The 22,295-nt window shown below is 47.2% G+C and overlaps 1 protein-coding gene across 2 annotated transcripts in view; it reads right to left on the reverse strand.

The window, feature by feature from the left end:
• Positions 1-22,295, reverse strand: part of ABCC1 (ATP binding cassette subfamily C member 1 (ABCC1 blood group)) — an 891,484-nt gene that overhangs the window by 775,866 nt on the left and 93,323 nt on the right. For both annotated transcript variants that reach the window (XM_082260033.1, XM_082260032.1), the window contains exon 4: positions 6,499-6,636. In XM_082260033.1, coding sequence (XP_082116159.1) covers positions 6,499-6,636 — 138 coding nt within the window. The remainder of the gene's footprint in view (positions 1-6,498; positions 6,637-22,295) is intronic.

A 22,295-nucleotide genomic window follows, 5' to 3' on the forward strand; every position in this document is an offset into this window, starting at 1 on the left:
GCCAAAATGAGCACCACACATGGGATCCATTGCAACTGCAGCTTACAGACCTTCCCCATTCTTCCACCAATGCAACTACAACAGAGCATCAAGGCTTAGCAAAGGAAGGCAATTCAAGTAGGAATCATGCATTAAAGAATATAAAGACCTCTAAGCAGAGAGAGAGAGAGAGAGAGACTGGAGGTGGAGTAGAACGCAATAGCCTACAATTTAAGTTCACCTTTCGGAACATGTTTCATGTTCCACCCATATTTAGAGAGGTGCAACATGTTCCAGCTCCTGCCACCAATTCCCCTCCCCTTAGTGTGACAGTGGGCAGGGGTTCCTCTCCCCACACCCAAAGTTACAATTTAAAAAAAAAGTACAGCCATGCACGGCTCTGCCGATATGGGCACCTCATTCATTGTTTCCTGCGAATGACAACTTTTACTACTGTCAGCTACTACAGCTGACGGCTTGTTCTTCTGAATGAACTGCTGGGACGCTGATGGGCCTTCTCGTAGTTCATTCACAAGCCCCGCAGCTTTCAAACTAACAGACTGCATGAAGGTAGGGGCAGAAAGCAGCAGGGCTTGTCTGCAGAAGCGTGACATTATACAATTGAGCCACTGATTTAGGTGAACAGTGTATTCTAGCTGCAGTAGATTACTGCATTTGCCCTTTGCTCTTAAGCAGATGTAAACCCTATTTGAAGGACATTTCATTGGATAAGGCACTTTGAAGTGAACAATCACTTTTTATTTTTAACCACTTAAGCCCCGGAGGATTTTCCTGCTCAAAGACCAGACCCCTTTTTTCAACTTGGCACTGCGTGACTTTAACTGACAATTGCGCGGTCATGCAATGCTGTACCCAAACAAAATTTACATCCTTTTTTTCCCACAAACAGAGCTTTCTTTTGGTGGTATTTGATCACCTCTGCACTTTTTATTTTTTGCGATAAAAAAAAAAAAAAAAGCGAAAATTTTGAGAAGAAATGACATTTCGAACTTTGTCTTTTAAAAAATATCCAATATACTCAATTTATGTCATATTTTGGCCAAAATGTGTTTAGCTACATGTCTTTGCCAAAAAAATCTTAATGAGCGTATTTTTATCGGTTTATAGAGTCTACAAACTATGGTGTAAACACTGGAATTTACGCAACTTTAATTTCTGACTGCCTATCTCATTTCATGAAGTGCTAAAATGGCAGGGCAGTACAAACCCCCCCCCCCAAATTACCACTTTTTGGAAAGTAGACATCCTAAGGAATGTCCTGAGAGGCATGTTGAGCTCATTGAATATTTCATTTTTTTGTCATAGGTGTTTGAAAAATGACTAAAGAAAATTTTTTTTTTTTTTTTACACAAAGTTGACATTGAAATGATATATTGCTCACACATGCCATGGGTATATGTGTAATTACACCCCAAAATATATTCTGCGGCTTCTCCTGAGTACAGGGATACCACATATGTGAGACTTTTTGGGAGCCTAGCTGTGTACAGGACCCCAAAAACCAATCCCCACCATCAGAATTTCGAAGGGCATACATTTTTCATTGCATTTTCTCACTACCTATCATGGTTTAGGAGGCCCTGAAATGTCAAGATACCACAAACCCCCCCCCCCCCCCCAAATGACCCCATTTTGGAAAGTAAACACCCCAAGCTATTTGCTGGGAGGCATGGTGAGTCCATGGAATATTATATATTTTGCCACAAGTTTTGGGAAAATTAAATGTTTTTTTTTTTTTTTAACACAAAGTTGTCACTAAAAGAAAAATTGCTTACACATGCCATGGATATATGTGGAATAACACCCCAAAATACATTCTGCTGCTTCCCCTGAGTACAGGGATTCCACATGTGTGAGACTTTTTTGGAGCCTAGCTGTGTAGAGGACCCCAAAAACCAATCAACACTCAGGTTTTCTAATGGCGTAAATTGTGCATTTCACCTCCGCATTACCTGTCACAGCTTCGGAGGCCCTAAAATTCCAAGATTGCACAAAATCCACCCAAATGACCACATTTTGGAAAGTAGACACCCCAAGCTATATAGGGTATGGTTCTTGTGCTAACACAGAGGGAGGTAGATGTACACCCTAATGCTGCATATACTGGAGCTGGTGCTAAATGAAACAGCTACTCAAAGTAATGTGTAGGGGGGTTGTAATGCGCTTTAAGGTGTACTTAAACCAGTTGATCTAAATACGTAAATAAATATAGAGACAAATCATATACACATCCTATGTCATTTTGTGAATATAAATATTAAAGTGCTCATGTGCTTTAAAGTATTGGTGATGCAAGTAAACTTAATAACCAGTGACACTGTGCATATCATAAATTTTCATTAATCCGTGCTAATATATTATTATTAAAATTAGGTGCCTTTTATCCAAATTCATATATAAAGTGCTTAAGAAAAAAGAAAATCAAAGCACTGGTTTTCTTGCAACCACTTCCTGACTATATGCATAGACTTCAATGATGACTGTATGGAATTTCTCAGGGTGGATTTCCTGATACTGACAACATGGATCGTGCATGAATATTATGCGTTGCAAGAGTCAATGGAAGCCCATGTGACCGGGCAGCAGTGCAGTAGCACAACTGGGAGATGGGGACAAAGCATGTAAAAGGAAGTGCCTCAAACAGTCCTGCACAATCTATGTTGAAAAGATCATCTATAGTCTCCACTGGTAGCCTGTGTGACAGAATTACAATTCAGTCGGACAAAGCGTTGTCAAACCGTAACAGAAATTGCCAAAGTACTTTCTGGAAGAATCACTAGGTGTTATTTTAATCAATGTTGCAGTTTAAGGCCTCTATGAGATTTTAGCGATTAGGTTTACATATACTTTTAATACTTTAACCACTTCAATACCGGACACTTTCACCCCCTTCCTGCCCAGGCAAATTTTCTGAGGTCAGCCCTGTCACATCTTGAATGTCAATTACTCAGTCATGAAACATTGTACCCAAATTATATTTTTGGAATTTTTTTTAGAAACAGTCAGAGCTTTCATTTGGTGGTATTTACCCACCATTGGGTTTATTTTTTTGCTATATACAAGACAAAATACTGAGAATATTGAAAACATTGGCTACATTTCCTTGCTAAAAATAACCAAAACCAGTGTGTATTACAGGCATACCCCACTTTTAAGTACACAATGGGACCAGAGCATGTATGTAAAACGAAAATGTACTTAAAGTGAAGCAATACCTTTTTTCATTTCTCAATGCATGTAAATACACTAGCTCCATAGGAAATCTTGGTCAGCTTGACATGGCATTGCTCCCAAACCATGTGATAAGGACACCAAGCTTGGGGAGCATGTTAAGGGGATCCAGGACTATGACATGGTAGATTATCTAGGCAAGCTGGCCGGCCACAAAAAGGATATGTTGTAGTCCTGGGTCCCCTCTCGGTGCTCCCTAAGTTTAGTATCCCTGTCACTTATGGTTTGGGAGCAGTGCCATGTCAAGCTGACCAAGATTTCCTATAGACGCCAATGTTAAAAACCGGGAGTAGTGTCATGCCAAGCTGAACAAGCTGTGTCCTTACTCGCGAGTGTATGTAAAGTGAGTGTACTTAAAGCGGGGTATGCCTGTATATGGTCTGTGTGAAAGATAGAGTCTACAAAGTACGGTAGATTTGAAAATTGATCAATCCTTAAATTCTGACAGCCTAACATTTATTGAGGCCCTAAAATTCCAGGACAGTACAAATTCACCTAAAATGACCCATTTTTGTAAAGTAGACACCCCAAGGTATTTAATAGAAGGCATGGTGAGTTTTTGGGGGTTTTTTTTCTTAAAGTTGAACTTTTTTGTCCGAATTTTTGGGAAAATTAAGAAAGTAAACAACATTTTCCTATTACAAGTCCTATTGGAATAAAAGGCCAGGCGGGAGGTAGTCAATGTATGCCTTCACTTTACTCTAGTCACTGCCCAATATTATTCCTAACCACATGGTAAATATTGTTAAACTGGGGGCTTGTTCACAAAGGCATTTGTTCACATCCAACTGCCTTTCACCCCTATGGAAATTAATGTAAATGCAAAACCAGTTCAAAGAAGCCCATTATCTTCGATCATAACCATCTTCATATAAAAATTAAAGGCAAACGTAAAGAAGCACTGCATCTGACATGCTATCAAGACCAATAGCCATACAGAATATTTGGATTGAATGCGCTATCAGGTAGCAGTAAACTGAGCGCACGTAGGACCAATAGCCATACAGGTATTCAAAATCCTAAATGAATCCCAAACTATTTTGTCAAATGATGGTATATTTGTTGAGATAATAATTGTTCTGCCTACATCAACTGCCACAGTGGCTGTGTGTGTCATCAGCCGTAAGTACCACAAAACAGCTGATAGGAAACAACAGCTTTGCCTGTTAGGCCAGCTGCACACTGACATATTTTGTGAAGTCTATACTCAGGATCTTGTTGACAGACAGATCCTAAGTAAAATGTTCTGTAAAGACTTTGCATACATGCGTAAAATTCTTCTTTATTGCCAGTGTAACAATATATGCATATGCAAGTAAGTTACTGTACTCAACCTACATTTCCAATTTGTGTTTTATGACTCTGTACTCATCGCTGTATTGCTGATCTTTATGCAGCTGTGTCCATTGTTCCAGACACAACAATGCATCTGAAACCCAGATAAGTAAAAAACATGCCATTTTTTACTTCTGTGTGCAAGCCACCTTACATTAGGCTACTTTATGAAAAGAAATGCACAGAATCACTACGGGGTCAATTACACTGCCAGTGGATGTGCACTGCGCTGCCAAAAATGCTACATGCATCTTTTTTCATGTGTTCTGGTGCGTTAGTTCATTTGAATATGCTGTCTACTGCTAACACAGCACAATATTCTGAATGGGACTATATTTGTTCCATGTCCCCATTCACATACCGAAACGTAACCACTTAAGGTCTGCCCTACAGCAGTTTCACTGCAACAGGGCGGCAGCTGTGCGCCAAATCACACATAGAAGTGATCCAACACTTCTGGGTAGAGGGCGCACATGGTGGCTCGCTTCCGCTGTGATCACACACACAGGTGCACAGTACCTGATGTTCTCAGGCACCGGCCAATCATTATGCAGACACACAGAACTGCGATCTGCCTATGTAAACAAAGCAGACAGTTGTCCTGACAGGAGGGAAGGAATGGATTGTGTGTCCCTGCAAAGGACTAAATAATAAATAAATTTAATCTCTTCCCCTAGTAAAAAGCACCTCACACAGTATAGTAAAACACTGGCTAAGCACGCTGTTAACCCTTTGATTGCCCATGAAGTTAACCCCTTCCCAGCCAGTGTCCTTAGTATAGTGACAGTGTAATTTTTTTAGCACTGATCACTGTATTAATGTCACTGGTCCCCAAAAAGTGTCAAAAGTGTCAGTGTCAAAACGTCCGCTGCAATATCACAGTCCTGGCTAGAGGTCTACTGGCCTAAATTTGTAAACAAATTTGATTTTTTTTTTTTTCAAAATTGCCAGCCTTTTTTTTGTTTATAGCGCAAAAAAAAAAAAAATATATCACATGTGATCAAATACCACCAGAACAATAACTATTTGTGGGGGAAAATAAGGACATATTTGGGTACAGAGTTGCATGACCGTATTGTAAAACATGACCTGGTCATGAAGGGAGTTAAATCTTCCAGGGGGTCTAGTTGTTAAAAAAAAAAAAAAAAAATTAATAAAAACGGCAGCTTGCCTTTTATAGATGCACTTTTCTAGAAAAACATTTTTTAGTTCTCTTTGTAATGAGGGGGGCTGTGAAGCTGTGTTTACCATAATTACCCTTGTTTGTACTGTACAAAGCACATATCATAATATCAATTGTACTATATTTGAACATGGTCCGAATATAAAAAAAAAAAAAAAACTGGTGCATTCACACTTGCAAATGCACCCACTCAGTGATTAGCTGTGAGATTCCCAGCATGAGGTTTCCCGCAATCAGTTGCAATGGGAGGCTGCCGGCTCTCGCAGCTAATCGCACCCACTTACATGTAAATCGCTCATGAACGCTGTCTGTGTCCAGGGCCAATAACTTGCATGTGAACACTGCATGAGCGAATGAGTGGGCACAATTAGCTGTGACAGCTGACAGCCTCCTATTGCTTTTAGTGGAACTACCTCTCGGTGATAATTGCCGAGTTGGTGCATTCACAAGGTTGAGGAGCTGGGCTTCTCCATTGTATGCTATTGCCACTGGACAAAGCCAGCCTCTACTAGCCCAGCTATTGAATGAGATCATGCTGAACTAGCAGAAATATTCTTGCAGCTCTGACATCTTGTCATCAGAATTATCTAAAAGGTAAAACATGTCTGTTTTATAAGTATGCTGTGTAACTAGGAACACAAACATATAGTGGGGTCTGCTCAAGTTTGCATACAAAAGTAGAAATGCACTTGATGGAAATTACTAACAGTGTATTAAAATATCAGTCTTTATGTGAAACAGATACTTACTTGTTTTAAGGCATGGAGAACTTTGGACCTGAAGATTATTATGGCACAAAATAGAGCAATGATCCAGAAATTCAACAACACACCCGAAGATTGCACTCCTTTTATTCTCTCATACTGAATTAAAAAAGTGGCTAGCAGCTGAAAAACAGAAAGAAAATATACAGTGGAAAGGACCATAAAAGGATAATTGTGTTTCAATGTATGTTTAGTTTAAGACACCAGAAAAAACATAATTTTTGTAAAATTTTACTGTAAAATTCCTTTCTCTTGAGTCCCCCACCATGTCTTTGGCTTCCAGCACCTCATTTGGAACCTTTAGCTGACCTGTGAGTAACCAGGGGGGGGGGGGTCCTCTCTCCCCCATTTTCACTTTACCCCCCCCCCCCCTTTTTTTTTTTGTATTTAATACTAGACTATAAATCTAATTTATTGCAGGTACAAGCTTATTTACCCTGCATCGGCTCCTGATGAGTGGAAGGAACCCACGAAACGCGTAGAGCCCTTTCGATGCTACGCAATTACCTATATCTGATGTATTACTTGTTTATACAACCATTATTCATCAATGCATCTTGACAGCGAAGTCTAGGTCAATTTATAACACCCACAACATGATGGTGTGGCAATAGTGTATATATATATATATATATATATATATATATATATATACACACACACACACATACATACACACACACATACATACACACACACACACACACTAAGACCTATGTGCGATTACTGAGCAATACTATTTATTCATTGTATTTTGAAACGACTCAATATGTGTATATGTACCAATAAACATTTTATACATAGATTTTTTACATCACTTTATAGCTGTGTGCTTCATTCAAAGTCCCAAACCTCCCTCCTCATTTATCCTTTCTCTGAGTCCTCTGACAGTCGCTGCCCCTCATATAGTCTTCACCAATGGGTATTGACCTCTTATCCACAGGAGTAAGCTAGGCAGAATATTTTGTTAAAAACACAAAACTTTGCATAGACACACCTACAGGGGGCGGTCCCTCTGGTCCAATACCCCCAGCTAGCCTCATTCCCAATTCAGTTTGGTAGCAAGCAGTAGATAAGTCCATGAACACCAAAAGAGGAGCGGGGGCGGCGACTGTCAGAGGACTCAGAGAAAGGAATTTTACGGTAAGATTTTACAAAAATTCCGTTCTCTTATGTCCTCTGACAGTCGCCGCCCCTCATATAGTCTTCATCAATGGGATGTCCCAAAGCAGTGTAGACATGAGGGGTGGGAAACGCAACAGTCTCAAGGTAACAAAGCACCCAAGGCAGATAAAAACGTTATCTGAACCAGAAATGTAACCCACTGGGTAATAGGAAAGTTCAACAGGAGCGAACAAACCTAGGAAGGTAAAATAACCAAGGGGGAAAAAACCCCCCACAGGAGGGGACAGGCTAAAAACGCCATGTCTCCCCCAAAGTACTGCCGCACACAGAACTTTGCAGCCAAAGGAGGCATCTGCCGATGCCGAAACATCAAGTTAGCAAACTCTGTAAAGGTGTGCAGGAACGACCAGGTCGCCGCATTGCACATCCGGGACACCGACGCCTGATGGGCGAAAGGCCCAAAAAGCACCCTCCGCTCAGAAGAGTGCGCCGTGACAGGGAAGGGCGGAACCCGATCCCTAGGCGAATAGCCTGTACAATCGTCCGACTGAACCAGACAGGAACGGTTGCCACAGACGCAGCCATACCCTTCTGAGACCCTCAGGAAGGACAAAAAAGAATCTGACCTCTCTGAAGGATTCAGTAGACGAAAGGTAACCCAGATCACCCTGACAACCCAGATCGCCCTTACAACATCCAAGGAATGCAAGGCAAAACTCCGTAGGATTCGCACACAGCAAAATCAAAACAATGTCCTCATGGAGATGGACATCAGACACCACCTTCGGAAAGAAGGATTGAGGAGGTCGCAAGACCACCTTAACCCTATGAACCACCAGGTAGGGGGAGCGGCAAGATAGGACCGCCAACTCCAACACACTGCAAGCAGATGTGATCGCCACCAGAGAGGCAACTTTCCGTGACCGTGCAAGCAGAGGAATCTCCCGGATGTTCTCAAAGGCAGGAGGGAGGACATTGCAAAACGACAGAACCAAATTCAAGTCCCAAGGGGTTAAGGGCGCCCACCGAGGGGGCCAAATGACGCACCACTTGAAAAAAAAGGTGCGGATCAAGGAACTTGACGCCAAAGGGCGCTGGAAAGAATGGCCAGCGCAGATAACTGACCCTCAACAGTGGGCAGTGCAAGACGTAGGTCCACACCAGATTGCAGGAAGGCTAACACCCTTGCCACCGTAGAGTAGTGAGGATGGAAACCCAGCGATTCGCACCAGGCGAAGCAAGCCTTCCAGGTATGATAATAAATCTTACCGGACAAGGCCTCCCTAGCTCTAAGCAAGGTAGGAGTGACCTCCGACGAGCGACCCCGATCTCTCAAGATCTGGCTTTTACAGGTCACACCACCAAGGCCAGCGACTGCAAAGCAGGATGGAAGAACAGCCCCCGAGACAACAGATCGTCTCGTAAGGGGAGCCGCCAGGGAGGCTCGACGACCATTTGCCTGACGTCCGCGTATCAAGACCAGCGCGGCCAGTCCGGGCCCCCAGGACCACCAACCTCGGTTCCGAGACCAACCTGCGAAGGAACCGTGACAACAACTGGATGGGGGGGGGGGGCATAAATCAGGCGATACTGATTCCAAGGCACCACCAGCGTGTCCGAGGCGGCTGCCAGAGGATCGCGTGTTCTTGCCACGAGCCTTCCCACCTTGTTGTTTAGAGGAGGCTCGCCATTGCGCACACAGTATCTGAAAACACCTCTGGGTATAGGGACCATTCCCCCTGGTCCGGGGTCTGGCGACTCCGATAGTCGGCCTGCCAGTGTTTCACACCCAGAATGTGAACTGCCAAAAGCGCCGAGACCCGCGTCTCGGCCCAAGGCAAAATCTTGGCCACTTCCTTGGCCGCCCGGGCACTCCTGGCGCCCCTCTGGTGATTGATGTACGCCACTGCAGTGGTGTAGTCCGCCTGCACCCGCACAGGGTGGCCCTGAAGACGATCCCTCCAACGGAGAAAACAGAGTCTGATCATTCTCAGTTCCCAGGCATGTATCGGTAGGGAGGATTCCTCCTCCAACCAAGTGCCCTGGGCAGACAATTTGCCCAGAACGCCACCCCAGCCCGACAGGCGGGCGTCCGTGGAGAGCACCTTTCAAAAACAACGGCCGGAAGGATTTCCCTTCCGTCAGAGCCGGAGACTGGAGCCACCACAGAAGGCCCGCTCTGACCCAGTGACTCAAAGATATCCTCCTGTCCAAGGACTAAGGATGCCTGTCCCACCTGGCTAGGATCTCCGCTTGCAGAGATCGCGTGTGGGACTGTGCAAATGGGACCGTCTCGAAGGCTGACACCATCATCCTAGGGACCACATGCGGGTCCTGAGTGATGAGGATTCGTTGTCCCCGAGGGACCTGACCTTGTTCAGCAGAGTCCAGGTCCATTCTCAGATAAGGGAGACGAACAGAAGGAAGCAATGTCAACTTCTGAAAGTTGATGGCCCACCCAAACTCCTGGAGCGTCTGAACCGTAGTTGACAGAGTTGAACTGGAAATCGACCTTAACAGGAGATCGTCCAGATATCCAAGGATAGCGATCCCCATGCGCCCGCAACAGGGCCAGAACAGGAGCCAAAGCTTTGGTAAACACCCATGGAGCCGAAGCGAGACCGAAAGGTAACGTCACGAACTGATAGCGCTCCTCCGCGATTGCGAATCAGAGGTACCTCTGATGACCCTCGAATACAAGGATGTGTAGAAATGCAGCCTTGAGATCGATTAAAGCCAGGAATCTCCCGGGCTCAGAGAGGCCACCACCGACCAGAGGAATTCCATACGTAATTCTTGAACCCGCACAAAGCGGTTTAGAAAACTTTAGGTCCAGAAGCGGACACACCTTGCCCTCCTTTCAGGGCACCGCAAACAGATTCGAGTAAAAACCCCCGAAAACCTGTCCCGATGTGACACCGGGGCGATCACCCCCTGGGCGAGGAAAACCTGAGCCGCCCGTTGGAGATCTTGGAAATGATCTGGGGTCAATAAAGATTTGAGGAAAAGAATCTGTCTGCTGGGCGCGATCGAAATTCGATTTTGTACCCCGACCGAATGAGTTCCTGAACCTATCTGTCCTGACTGGCGGAGGGGGCTGCCGTGCCAGAGTGGGCGGCTATAGACTGCTTCTGGCCACCAGAGGCTTTGAAGGATTCGCCCTTGTCATGTGCCTTAAAGGCACAAAAGGACCCCTGGTTAGGTTTAAAGGAAGGGTCCCGCTTGCCGCGGAAAAAACTAACCCTTGGACACATGGGGCAGCAGAGTGCTTTTACCCCCAGTGACCCCCTTTCACCAACCCGTCCGGGAAGTCCCCAAAAAGGCGATTCCCTGCATAAGGGATGTCAGTCTGTAAGTCTGGTCGGCCGACCAGCTCTATAGCCACACAAGGCAACGGACTAGCACTGCAACCGCTAAAAAGGGGCCTCATCCAAGGCCGCATCACACCGGCATTAAAAACGCCTGAACAACTTGGTCCACCATCTCCAAAGTAGCAGGAGAAGCGGAATCATCCACAAGGGTGCGTCTGAGCACCTTAATCCACTCCACCACAACCTGAGAGACCATCACTGAGGCGAACACAGGCTTCAACAAGGAACCTGCCACCACATAGGAGTGGTGGGCAAGAGATTCCACCCGCCTATACGCCGGGCCTCTAAGCACCAGATAAGCCTCCTTGGGTATCAGAGTGGCCTTGTGTAATCTGGATACCGTGTGGTCCACCTTAGGGGCCACAATCCAGTGCGAATCCGTTGGAGACGCAAAGGGACAACATTACGGAAACCGCTTAGGTACCAAAAAGGTGCGCGTGAAATTGTGCCATAGTTCGTTCACCGTTTCGTGCAACTCAGCGGGACAGGGAAATACCTGAGCCGCTTTCTGGGTTCTGCGGGTCCTAAAAGATGACCGCTTACCCGGCGGATGGGGCTCATCCTCCAAGTGTAACGTATCCTTAACAGCACTAAGAAGTGCAGACATAGCAGATCTTTCTGTGGCCGACCCAGCGGGGGAATCATCCCCCTCATCGGCCTCCTCCACCTCTCCTTCTGAATGAGAGGACTGAGACCCTGCAGGGGGCACGCAGTCCGTGGCAACCAGATCTAGCTCAGAATCAGAAGACAGACAGTCTGGGCCATGTTCTAGCGGTCCGCTAGAACAGATACACTTATACGCCAAAGTCGCAAGTGCACAGTAAAGGAGCCCATGACAGAGGATTCAGGCGTACCTGATCCCTCCACCAGAGCTGGTGGGAATTTGCTGTCCTGGGACTCCATACCCACTGATAAAAAATGTGTATGGCGCTGGCCCTTTAATACAAGTGACAGTGGTGGTTCCACCGCAATAATGACAAGTCTATAGTGCTAAGGCACCTTTACAACGCTGCCAGCAAAGTAGTACCCCAAAAAAAACAGCACACAAGCCCCCCAGAAGTGTTACCGCACTCCCAGCACGATCAGATGGTCAGGATGAAAGAAATTATGTCTGCCGCTAGAGGCCGAACAGCGGCCTGAACTAACCAAAAATGGCCGCCAATAGAAAGTAATGGGGAGGCTTCGGGAAAATGGCCACGAGCCCTGCATAAAACACAGTGCTACAAGCAAGATGGCGCGCGAAGGGCACGAATTACACTAGAAAATGGCTGCTGACTGCCCTGAACTGAAGCCAGAGCTAACTGCCCACATCCAAAATGGCGGCCCCGCGAATCTTACAGCGCAGCGGCCCCCAACAACCATGTCTGTACCCCAAAGTGACACACATTCCCAATGGGCCCAGGGACCCTCACACATCCCGCATAGCGCAGTAAGACCGCAGATAGCACCCCAGCAGGGACCGTGAGAGAGACACAGGGACAACACGGACAGACATGAGGGGGAAGCACACAGACTCAACACAGGCTGCTATCCCCAGGAGAGAAGGCCCCACACACACACCCCCAGCATACAATGTCACAGACAGAGGGGGTAGCATGGTACTCACCGATCCATGCGATTTTGTGGGTGCCACCTCTGCGACGGGAAGCCTCCCACCCCGGGTGGTGGGGGTACCGTCAGTCAAAAACAGGATGTTTGCCACACACGGCGTATCCTTGCGAAGTGGCCAATTTGCGGGCTTTGTCCCTGAGGACAGGGCGTACACATAGCCTGCTAAACGCTCGATGGCGGGCTGGGATTCCGTAAGGCTTTAGTACAACCAGTCCGATTCCCAGCTCCGCAAACGGTGTAGTCTTCCGAAGTCTGACTAAGCGCAGGAACAAATAAAAAGCTAGTAGTGCAAAGAAAAAACACACTTAGCAGAAAATAAAATGTAAGAAAACAGAGAAAAAGGCTGAGACTGTAGCCCTAGCACAGGGAAGCCTGGCTACTCCTAACCTAGGCAAAAGAAAAACTGAATTGGGAATGAGGCTAGGCGGGGGTATTGGACCAGAGGGACAGCCCCCTGTAGGTGTGTCTATGCAAAGTTTTGTGTTTTTAACAAAATCTTCTGCCTAGCTTACTCCTGTGGATAACAGGTCAATACCCATTGGTGAAGACTATATGAGGGGCGGCGACTGTCAGAGGACACAAGAGAAAAATGGATTTTTGACTTACCGTAAAATCCTTTTCTCTTAGGTTCATTGGCAGACGCAGTCCTCTGATGCATATCAGTAGGGGTAATACTGCCCCTACAGGAGTAGGACACTAGGCAGAAAATTTCTGGCTACTCCTATGGGTAGTCCCTGGGGGTATACCCTCTCTCTTCCTGCATAGGATGTCAGTTTTGTAGCAAAGCAGTGTCAGAGAAAAGCACACCAACCCACTCACAAAAATTAGAGGGGCGGGCAATGCATCCGTCTATAAACCTAAGAGAAAAGTATTTTACGGTAAGTCAAAAAATCCAGTTTTCTCTATCGTTCATTGATGGATGCAGTCCTCTGATGTATATCAGTAGGGACATCCCAAAGCAGTACCAAAATGAGGGGTGGGAACAGCAGAACAAAAAAAAAAAAAAGTCCCCAAGGCCAACCAGGCAACACAGGACTCATCAGAACAACCAGATGAGGTCCACCTGAAAAACAGAAGAACACCCTCAAGGAAGGCCAAGGCGCCCCCTAAACCACGAGTCCCTACCCCTGGAAACCTGCAGGAGAAAGGTACTTCCCCCCCCATAACACCTTTAACAATATCATCCAGGGTAGCCACAAACAGACAGTCCCCCTAAAAGGGGAGTTCCGCCAAGGTCTTCTTAGAAGTCTGATCTGCAGACCAACACTTCAGAGCATACGCCTCATGACCACCGCCGAAAACGACAGAGGACCCAAAAGGGAAGCAAAGTCCTGCGCAGCATCGCAAGCATACTGCAGCACCTGCACCATCTCGTCCAACACCGGAATCACGGTAGCCTTGTTAAGTCTGGAGACTAGGGGATCCACCTTAGGTGGCACCGACCACTTCACCAGAAAGAGTAGCGCCTGGTAAACCGCCTAGACACCCCGGGAGAACGTGTCCGCCGCTCCCATTCTTTGGCGAGCAGGCCAGCAAAAGAAGTGGGGAAGGGAATCTTATGTGTGCCGAAGGTAACATGCGCCCGAGGAGCAACGACAGCCGCATCCTACAATTTTAGGGTTTCACGCATCGAAACAACCAGTGCGCCCACCCGCGCCTTATCCTGCGCAGCAGAAGAGGCAGAAAGCGCATCCTCACTATCGGAGGAGGCACAGCGCGAGGTACCCGACCCGGCCGGGGTACCCGTGTCTGCGGTGGCTGGATCAGACTCAGAGTCAGAGACATCAGAGGAGGCAGGGATAGGAGGGGGTAGTTTCTGCGCACCCCGCCCTCTAAAGGCCACCTCCACCCGAGACACAAAAGCTTCCAGGACTACTGAAATTGCATCATGGTCTGAGGGATCCATGTTGCACTAATAGGACCCGCCAGCAAACTTTGAGAAAAATGACAGAATTTTCGTTTACTCACCATACCGGGAACACAGACGGGCCCCATCATGACAGGACCCCACACCACCGGAGTAGGGGGGCTGTTGGCCAAATAGGAACGCTATAACATCAGCCTAGACCCTCTCTTGTGCAACCTGGCGAGGCATTTAACTCACTGGGCCAGTCCCCGTCCAGTGGGACTATGTCACTGCCGACCCAGCGCGGAGCTAAGGCCTGCACATGCTCACTGGCCAGACTGAGGTGACCACTGGATATGGGGGTTCAGTCTGTCTCTTAGCCTGGCATAATTGCTAGAAGATCTTACAGGAAAAACGATCCGGAGAAAAGAAAAAAAAAAAAAAAAAAGACTAAACTAAACAAAAATCTACATGAAATAATTGCTTCTATGCCAGGACCAAAGATCCCAGCAAGGAACTAGGTCCTTACTCCTGACTAGGCAGATTAAAACTGACATCCTATGCAGGAAGAGAGAGGGTATACCCCCAGGGACTGCCCATAAGCATAGCCAGAAATTCTTTCTGCCTAGTGTCCTACTCCTGTAGGGGGCGGTATTACCCCTACTGATATGCATCAAGCGAACTGCGTCTGTCAATGAACAATAGAGAAACATTAGTGTGTGTTGCATAAGGCTCCTTTCACACTAGCCAACTACAAAGTTGTGCGATTTTCAGTGCAACTTTGGAGTCCGACTTTGACATAACTTTGAAGTGACTTTAATAAGACTTTTACACTCTGACACTGAAGTTGTGTCAAAGCCCGATCAAAGTAGTGCAGTAACCTTTTCTTAAGTCGCAGTGACTTCAGTAGTGTCAATTGGAATGGCTCTCTAGAGATACATGGCATTTCACATGTCCCACAAGTGTGAAAGGAGCCTCAAAAAGCAGCATGTCTGCTTTTTAATGAAATGCAACACACAAAAACACATTACAAAATGCGTCAGTACATAAACAAACATAGTAAATCAGTCTGGGGTATTCATCCCCAATCCCAGCATGCCTCAGTTTCGTAATAAAGCAGTTCTAAGAGTAAACCACTAACACAGAGGGATGTGGCCAGTGTCCCTTAAAGTGGAACTTCACTCTCTCAACCAACATTTATTATTTTTAATCTAGCTACTAGCATTAGTAAATAGATATGAAAGTATATCATATTTATTTGTTTTCTTAGCTAAGCACTCTCCCCTGCATGCATACTTAAACTAAGGGCAGGAAGTAAATGCTACAGGAATCATTTGCCCTTACTCAAGATGGCCATGGCCAGAATTGTTAGGGGGCGTATATCCAGAGGTTTTCTTCCCAAAATAAAGCACAGAGACATGGATGGATTGGGGAGTTTGCTTTAAAAATGAAAAATTTATTAAAAAGCGCTTTTGTCTTGTGGTGCTCAGATGCAGTAAGGATCCGCTTTAATTGTTTGCCGGCCATACCCTATAGCAGTCCGGGGTTTGGTGCCCCGCTCCCGCTGTGAATAGACATAGTGGGAGCTGATTGGCGGATACAGCGGACTCGATGTCTGCCGACATCCGTCCATGCTTCAGTACACCGACAGAACGGCGATGTGCCTATGTAAACAAGACAGATCTCCGTTCTGTCACTACAGAAGACATGGATCCTGTGTTTCTTCTTGCAGAGGCACCGATTCATGCTTCCAGTACAAACACCTCCCTCAAGGTAGTCAAGCACATGTCAGGCACACATTTAACCCTTTGATCACCCCTGATGTTAACACCTTCCTTGCCAGTGTCATTAGTACAGTGACAGTGCATATTTTTTTGCACTGATCATTGTATTGGAGGCACTGGGTGTCAAAAGTGTCTCGACTGTCAGCCGCAACATCCCAGTCCAGCTAAAAGGCGCTGGTCGCCACCATTACTAGTAAAAAAATAAAAACATCCCATTGTTTGTAGGCACTATAACTTTTGCACAAATCAATCAATATACGCTTACTGGGCTTTTTCTTTTTACCAAACATATGTAGCAGAATATATACTGGCCATAATTGATGAAGATATTGGATTTTTAATTTTTTTTTTTTTTTTTTTTATTGGATGGGTTTTATAGCAGAGTAAACAAAATGGGATTTTTCACTTACGGTAAAATCCATTTCTCTGATGTTTATTGACGGACACAGCGCCTGATACTCCCCATTGAAGGAAGGCCAAAATCCGAGCCACCGAGTAAGAGCAAGGGGGAACCCCAAGAGACTAACAGCATGCAATATACGACTTCCACGTACGATGATAGATCTTTCTAGAAGTCGCTTTTCTCGCTTTAACCAGAGTGGGAATCACTGAAGCAGACAATCCCCTGTCCTTCAGCACCTGGCTTTCAACAGCTAAGCCGTCGAAGCCAGCGACTGTAAAGTAAGATGGAAGAGCGGCCCATGAGACAGTAGATCCTCCCTGAGAGGAAGTCTCCAAGGAACGTCTGCGACTAGCCTGACCAGGTCAGCATACCAAGCTCGGCGAGGCCAGTCCGGAGCCACAAGGATGACCGGAATCCCTTCTGCCTCAATGCTGCGAAGAAGTCTTGGCAACAACTTGAGAGGGGGAAAAGCATAAATCAGCTGATACTGACACCATGGGGCCACCAACGCGTCTGCCAGAGGGTCCCAAAATTGGGCCAAAAACTTCTGCACTTTCCTGTTGATCCAAGACACCAATAGATCTACTTCTGGAGTGCCCCAATGAAGGCACAACTGATGGAACACCTCCGGGTGGAGAGACCATTCCCCTGGATCCAAGGTCTGCCGACTGAGGAAATCCGCCTGCCAATTTCCAACTCCTGGATTGTGAACGGCGGAAAGAGCTGGAACAGAGAGTTCCGCCCATCGAAGGATGCTCTCCACCTCTAAGGCCGCAAGAACACTCTTGGTGACCCCTTGGTGATTGACATAAGCCCCAGCCATGGCATTGTCCGACTGGAAAGCCTTGAAGGGGTTCCGTCCAGTGGACTAGACAAAGCCTGATCGCTCTCAGCTCCAGAACATTGATCAGTAACGTGGATTTCTCCAGAGACAAGACCCCTTGAGCAGAAAGCTTGCCTAGAACACCTCCCCACCCAGACAGACTGGCATACGTGGTGATCACTGTCCAATAGGAGGAAGGATTTTGCTAGATTTTCCTAGATTGAGCATCAGGGACCGAAGCTACCATATCAGGGACCCCCTGGTCCCCCGGCTTAGCTGGATCTGGTTGTCAAGGGAATTTGGATCTTGTTCCATTTGAGAAGGATTTCCTTCAGAAGGATTCTCGTGTGGAATTGAGCGAAAGGGATCGCCTCGAAGGACGACACAATCAGTCCCAGACCTCTCATACAAGTCCGAAGGGACAACCATTTGCTGGACAGCAATAGCTGAATCGCAGTCTTGAGCTTTAGAAATTTTTCCAGGGGAAGAAACACCCTGGCTGAGGACAAATCCAAAGTCAGGCCCAGATAGTCCAGTCTCATGGAAGGAACCAGGGAGGCCTTCTGAAGGTTCAGAATCCACCCAAACTCCTCCAGAGTTCTCATGGTGATCTCTAAGTTTGTCATCAGCACCATGGGAGACTCTGCACGGAGCAGGTAACCCAAGACCGATATCCCTCTTTGGCGTAACAACGCCAGGACCGGAGCCAACACAGCAAAATGGGGAAACCGTTGATATTCTGCACATATCGGAATGTGAAGGTAGGCATCTTTGATGTCTATGAAGGCCAGAAAATCCCCCTGATGTAAGGAAGCCACCACCTTGCGAATGGATTCCATCTTAAATTTCTGAACTCACAAGAAGCAATTCAGTGCCTTTAATTCCAGGATTGGACGCACCTTGCATTCCTTCCTGGGGACCATAAACAGGTTTGAGTAAAAGCCCAGAAAACGTTCCAAAGATGGAACCGCAACAATTACTGCTTGTTGTAACAGGCCCTGTACCGCCCCAAAGAGCCTGTAAGCGATCCGGGGACAGTCGTACATTGGAAGGGAAAAAAACCTACCGGCGGGACAGAGCGAAATTCGATCTTGTAACCGGAACGTATCACCTTGTGAGCCCACTTGTCCTGTATAAGGGATAGCCACAGGTCCGGGAACCGGTAAAGAAGTCCCTCCACCCCAGATATAGGTGAGGGCGCACCTTCAGGCCGAAGGGGTCTTATCTGCAGGTCTGGAGAAACCCGATTTTGGTTTGCCAGACCAGGGTCGATTGGAGCCACCCAAGGAGGCCTTGGAGGACTTTGATCCTTTATCACTTGTCCCAGAGGGACGAAAATAACTTTTTGTGTGCTGAAAAGGAGGGACCCTGTCTATGACGAGAGTCCTTACCCTTGGTAGCCTGTGGGAGAACGGTACTCTTACCCCCTTGTAAGACCTTTGGTAATGTCATCAAGGGTAGCCCCAAACAGGCGATCACCTTGAAAAGGTAGATCAGTCAAGGCCCTTCTTTGAGGTCTGATCTGCAGACCAGCATTTTAGCCAAAGTATATGCCGGAGGACCACCGCTGAAACCGACAGTCAGGCCAATATTGGAGCCGCATCCAGCGAGGCATCGCAAACAAAATTGCAGCCCCTGCACCAACTGGTCCGTCAGCTCCGCAAAGGCAGGGGGGAGTTGTACCCCCTCCAGGTCATGACATAGTAACTTAGCCCATTCAGTCAAGGTTTAGTACACAAGGGCAATAGTAAACACCAGTCTTAGGGAAGACCCGACCAGGGAGTACATATTGCAGGCCACAGATTCCGCCTTTCTAGACGCCGAATTCTTAAAGGACGGGGAATCCTCCACTGGGATCATGGTAGATTTATTCAGTCTGGAGACCGGAGGGTCCACTGTAGGTGGTACAGTCAACTTTTTAATAAAGGACTCCTCAAAGGGGTAGTGTCTAGCAATCCGCTTAGGCACCCCAGAGGGACGCTTTGGGCGGTGCCATTCTTTTTTTACCATTTCAAAATACGTGGGAAAGGGGAAAACCTTTGCTGCTCTGGATGGCTTGTGAGTGCCAAACGTAACCTAGCCTCAGTAGCAGCTGCGTCCATTTTTAGGGTCTCACACACACGGAAACAACCAGTGCGTCCACCAGCGCCTTCTCTTGCACGGTGGTGGAGGGAGAGGTGTCATCCTCACTATTAGAGGAGACAGGGCGCAAGGTAGTAGACCCGGCAGGGAGACCCACATCTGCGGTGGGGGGCTTTTTTGGCACCTCGCCCCTTACAGGCCACCTCCACCCGGGAAACAAAGGATTCCAAGACCGCTGACAGTGCATCTATGGATAGCTGGGATCCAGAGGGCCCTGCTGCCTCCTTAAGAGTATGAGGTGGGGAAGAAACGTACGCAGGGTCCATGTTGCACACGGGGAACCCCTCAGCAAAAAGTTGCAAAAAAAAAAAAGCGTCCCAAGAGGTCAGGCAGAATGCACTGAAGACCCCCAACAGAAAGAGACCCCCCAGACTCACCACCTGCAACAGAGATGCACCAGGAAGGCCCAGAACTTATGTACAGCAAGTGTCCGGAGCGATCTCAAACAGCAGAGAAAAATCTGAGAGTCAGCATCAGGGTACAAGAAAGGGCTCCACCACCAAAAGAAAACCGCCTCTAGGGACTCCAAGAACATAGCCGCCAGTAATTTACAATGGGAATCCACCGCAAAATAATGGCTGTCGGGTGTACCAATATGGCCACCAATCTTTCTCAGCACATGGGCTACATGAAAATGCCGCTCCCCCTGATCGTCTGGTCGCCGGCGGTGCAGCTCCCCACCCCCACCATCGGGCTTACGCCCGGTCCCAGCCCCCAGGGAATAACTTCAAGCGACCCATAGCCCCAGTAGTGAGGGGAGGGGGAACAGCAGGTAAGGGGGGTACATGATATGACAGGAGAACCCAGGGGTGCGAGGGTCCGACCGTCCTAAGGAGGGGCCCATGTCCACCCCAAAACCAGCCAGGGGAGAGGGTGGACATTTTACTTACCATACCTGGAACAGGTGGGCGCCATCTCCTGACAGAACCCCTCTCCATCGAAGTCCAATAGGAAGGCTGCAACTCGGGCCTAGACCCAGTCATATGTGACCTGGCGAGACGTTTAACTCGCAGGGCCAGTCCCCGTCCAATGGGACTATGTCGCGGCCGACCTAGCACGGAGCTGGGGTCTGCGCACGTTCACTGGCCCGGTGGGGTGACCACTGGATCTATATTATCCAGCCCGTTGCCCAGATCCAGCTTAGTTGCTTTTAGATCGCACAGGAAAAAAATCTGGTGAAAAAAACTATATCTAGAAAAAAACCTTTGCCAAGGCCAGAGATCCCAGCAAAGAACCTAGGTCTTTACCCCTCACTAGGCTGATTAAAACTGACATCCTATAGCAGGGAGAGAGGATATACCCCCTGGGACTGTGCATAGGCGTAGCCAGAACTTTTTTTCTGCCTAGTGTCCTACTCCTGTAAGAGGCAGTATAACCCCCACTGTTCTGAAGAACAGAGACTGCCTCCGTCAATGAACGATAGAGAAAAAAAGATTTGAGCGAACTGCTCAAGCAGGGAAGAAGGAGACTCTATACCACATCTGAACACAAGCAACACGCAGACCCCCATGGTAGGAACAGCAAGGTAACCCCCCCTCCAACCCAAGGAATGGTTGGAACAAACCGCAAAGCTGAATTGAACTTATCCGTGAACATTGTGAACTTGCTGGTCCAGGATCGCTTACCCACCCCCACCGGAGGAGAGGGGCATGGCTGCGGACTTGACAAAATGGGATTTTTGACTTTCCATAAAATCCATTTCTCCGTGTTCAATAATGGACACAGCTCTTCAGGATTCTGAGCCATTGGGTTATACTGCCCCCTACAGGAGTATGAAACTAGGCAGAAAAAAAAAAAAAAAAAAAAAGAGCTTGACCACGCCTATGGGCAGTCCCTGGTGGTATACTCCCCCTCTCTGCTATAGGTCTTCAGTTTTTTAACAAGCAGTGTCAGAAGTATTACAACTCTAGAGAGGGGTGGGTGCTGTGTCCGTCAATGAACGCAGAGAAATTGATTTTACAGCAAGTCAAAAATCCCATGTGAAAGTGTGCACCAATGATCAAATGGTCGCCGTACAAACCTGTGCCACTGACACCTGATGAGGGAAGGCCCAAGAAGCACTAAGCGCCCGAGTAGAGTGCGTCGTTACAGGAAAAGGAGGAACTTGACCACTGATCCAAAAAGGTCTTTATCTCCGTCTGTCTGATCCATCTGGAAATGGTCGCAGAATAAGCGAACAGCCCTTTTCTTGGCCCATTCGTGAGCGCACACACACAGCGAGTCTGACCTCCGAAAAGCCTCCGTAGTTGCCAGATACACCCGCATCGCCTGAACCACATCCAATTCATGCAACGCAAATTCCTTAGGATGCTTGGGCCTGGGACACAGGGAAAGAAACACAAAGTCTTAATTCAAATGGAATTCAGAGACTACTTTAGGAAGAAACGACGGGCATTGGCGAAAGGCCATCTTATCCTTGTGGACCACCAGGTAAGGAGTCCGACAAGATAACTCTGCCAGTTCTGGCACCCTGCGAGCAGAGGTGATCGGTACCAAAAAAGCCACCTTCAGGGACAGTGTAAGCAGGGGAATCTCTGGAATATTTTCAAAGGGAGGCTTCTGAGTCCGCCTACCAGCTTTCCACTCCGTCAGAATGTGTACTGCAAAGATGGCTGTAACTAAGCATTCTGCCCTCTGGAGAATGCTGGCTACTTCCAGGGCTGCCAATACACTTTTT

The sequence above is a fragment of the Pelophylax lessonae genome (assembly GCF_965119305.1).
Source record: "Pelophylax lessonae genome assembly, chromosome: 6".
Lineage (NCBI taxonomy): Eukaryota > Metazoa > Chordata > Amphibia > Anura > Ranidae > Pelophylax > Pelophylax lessonae.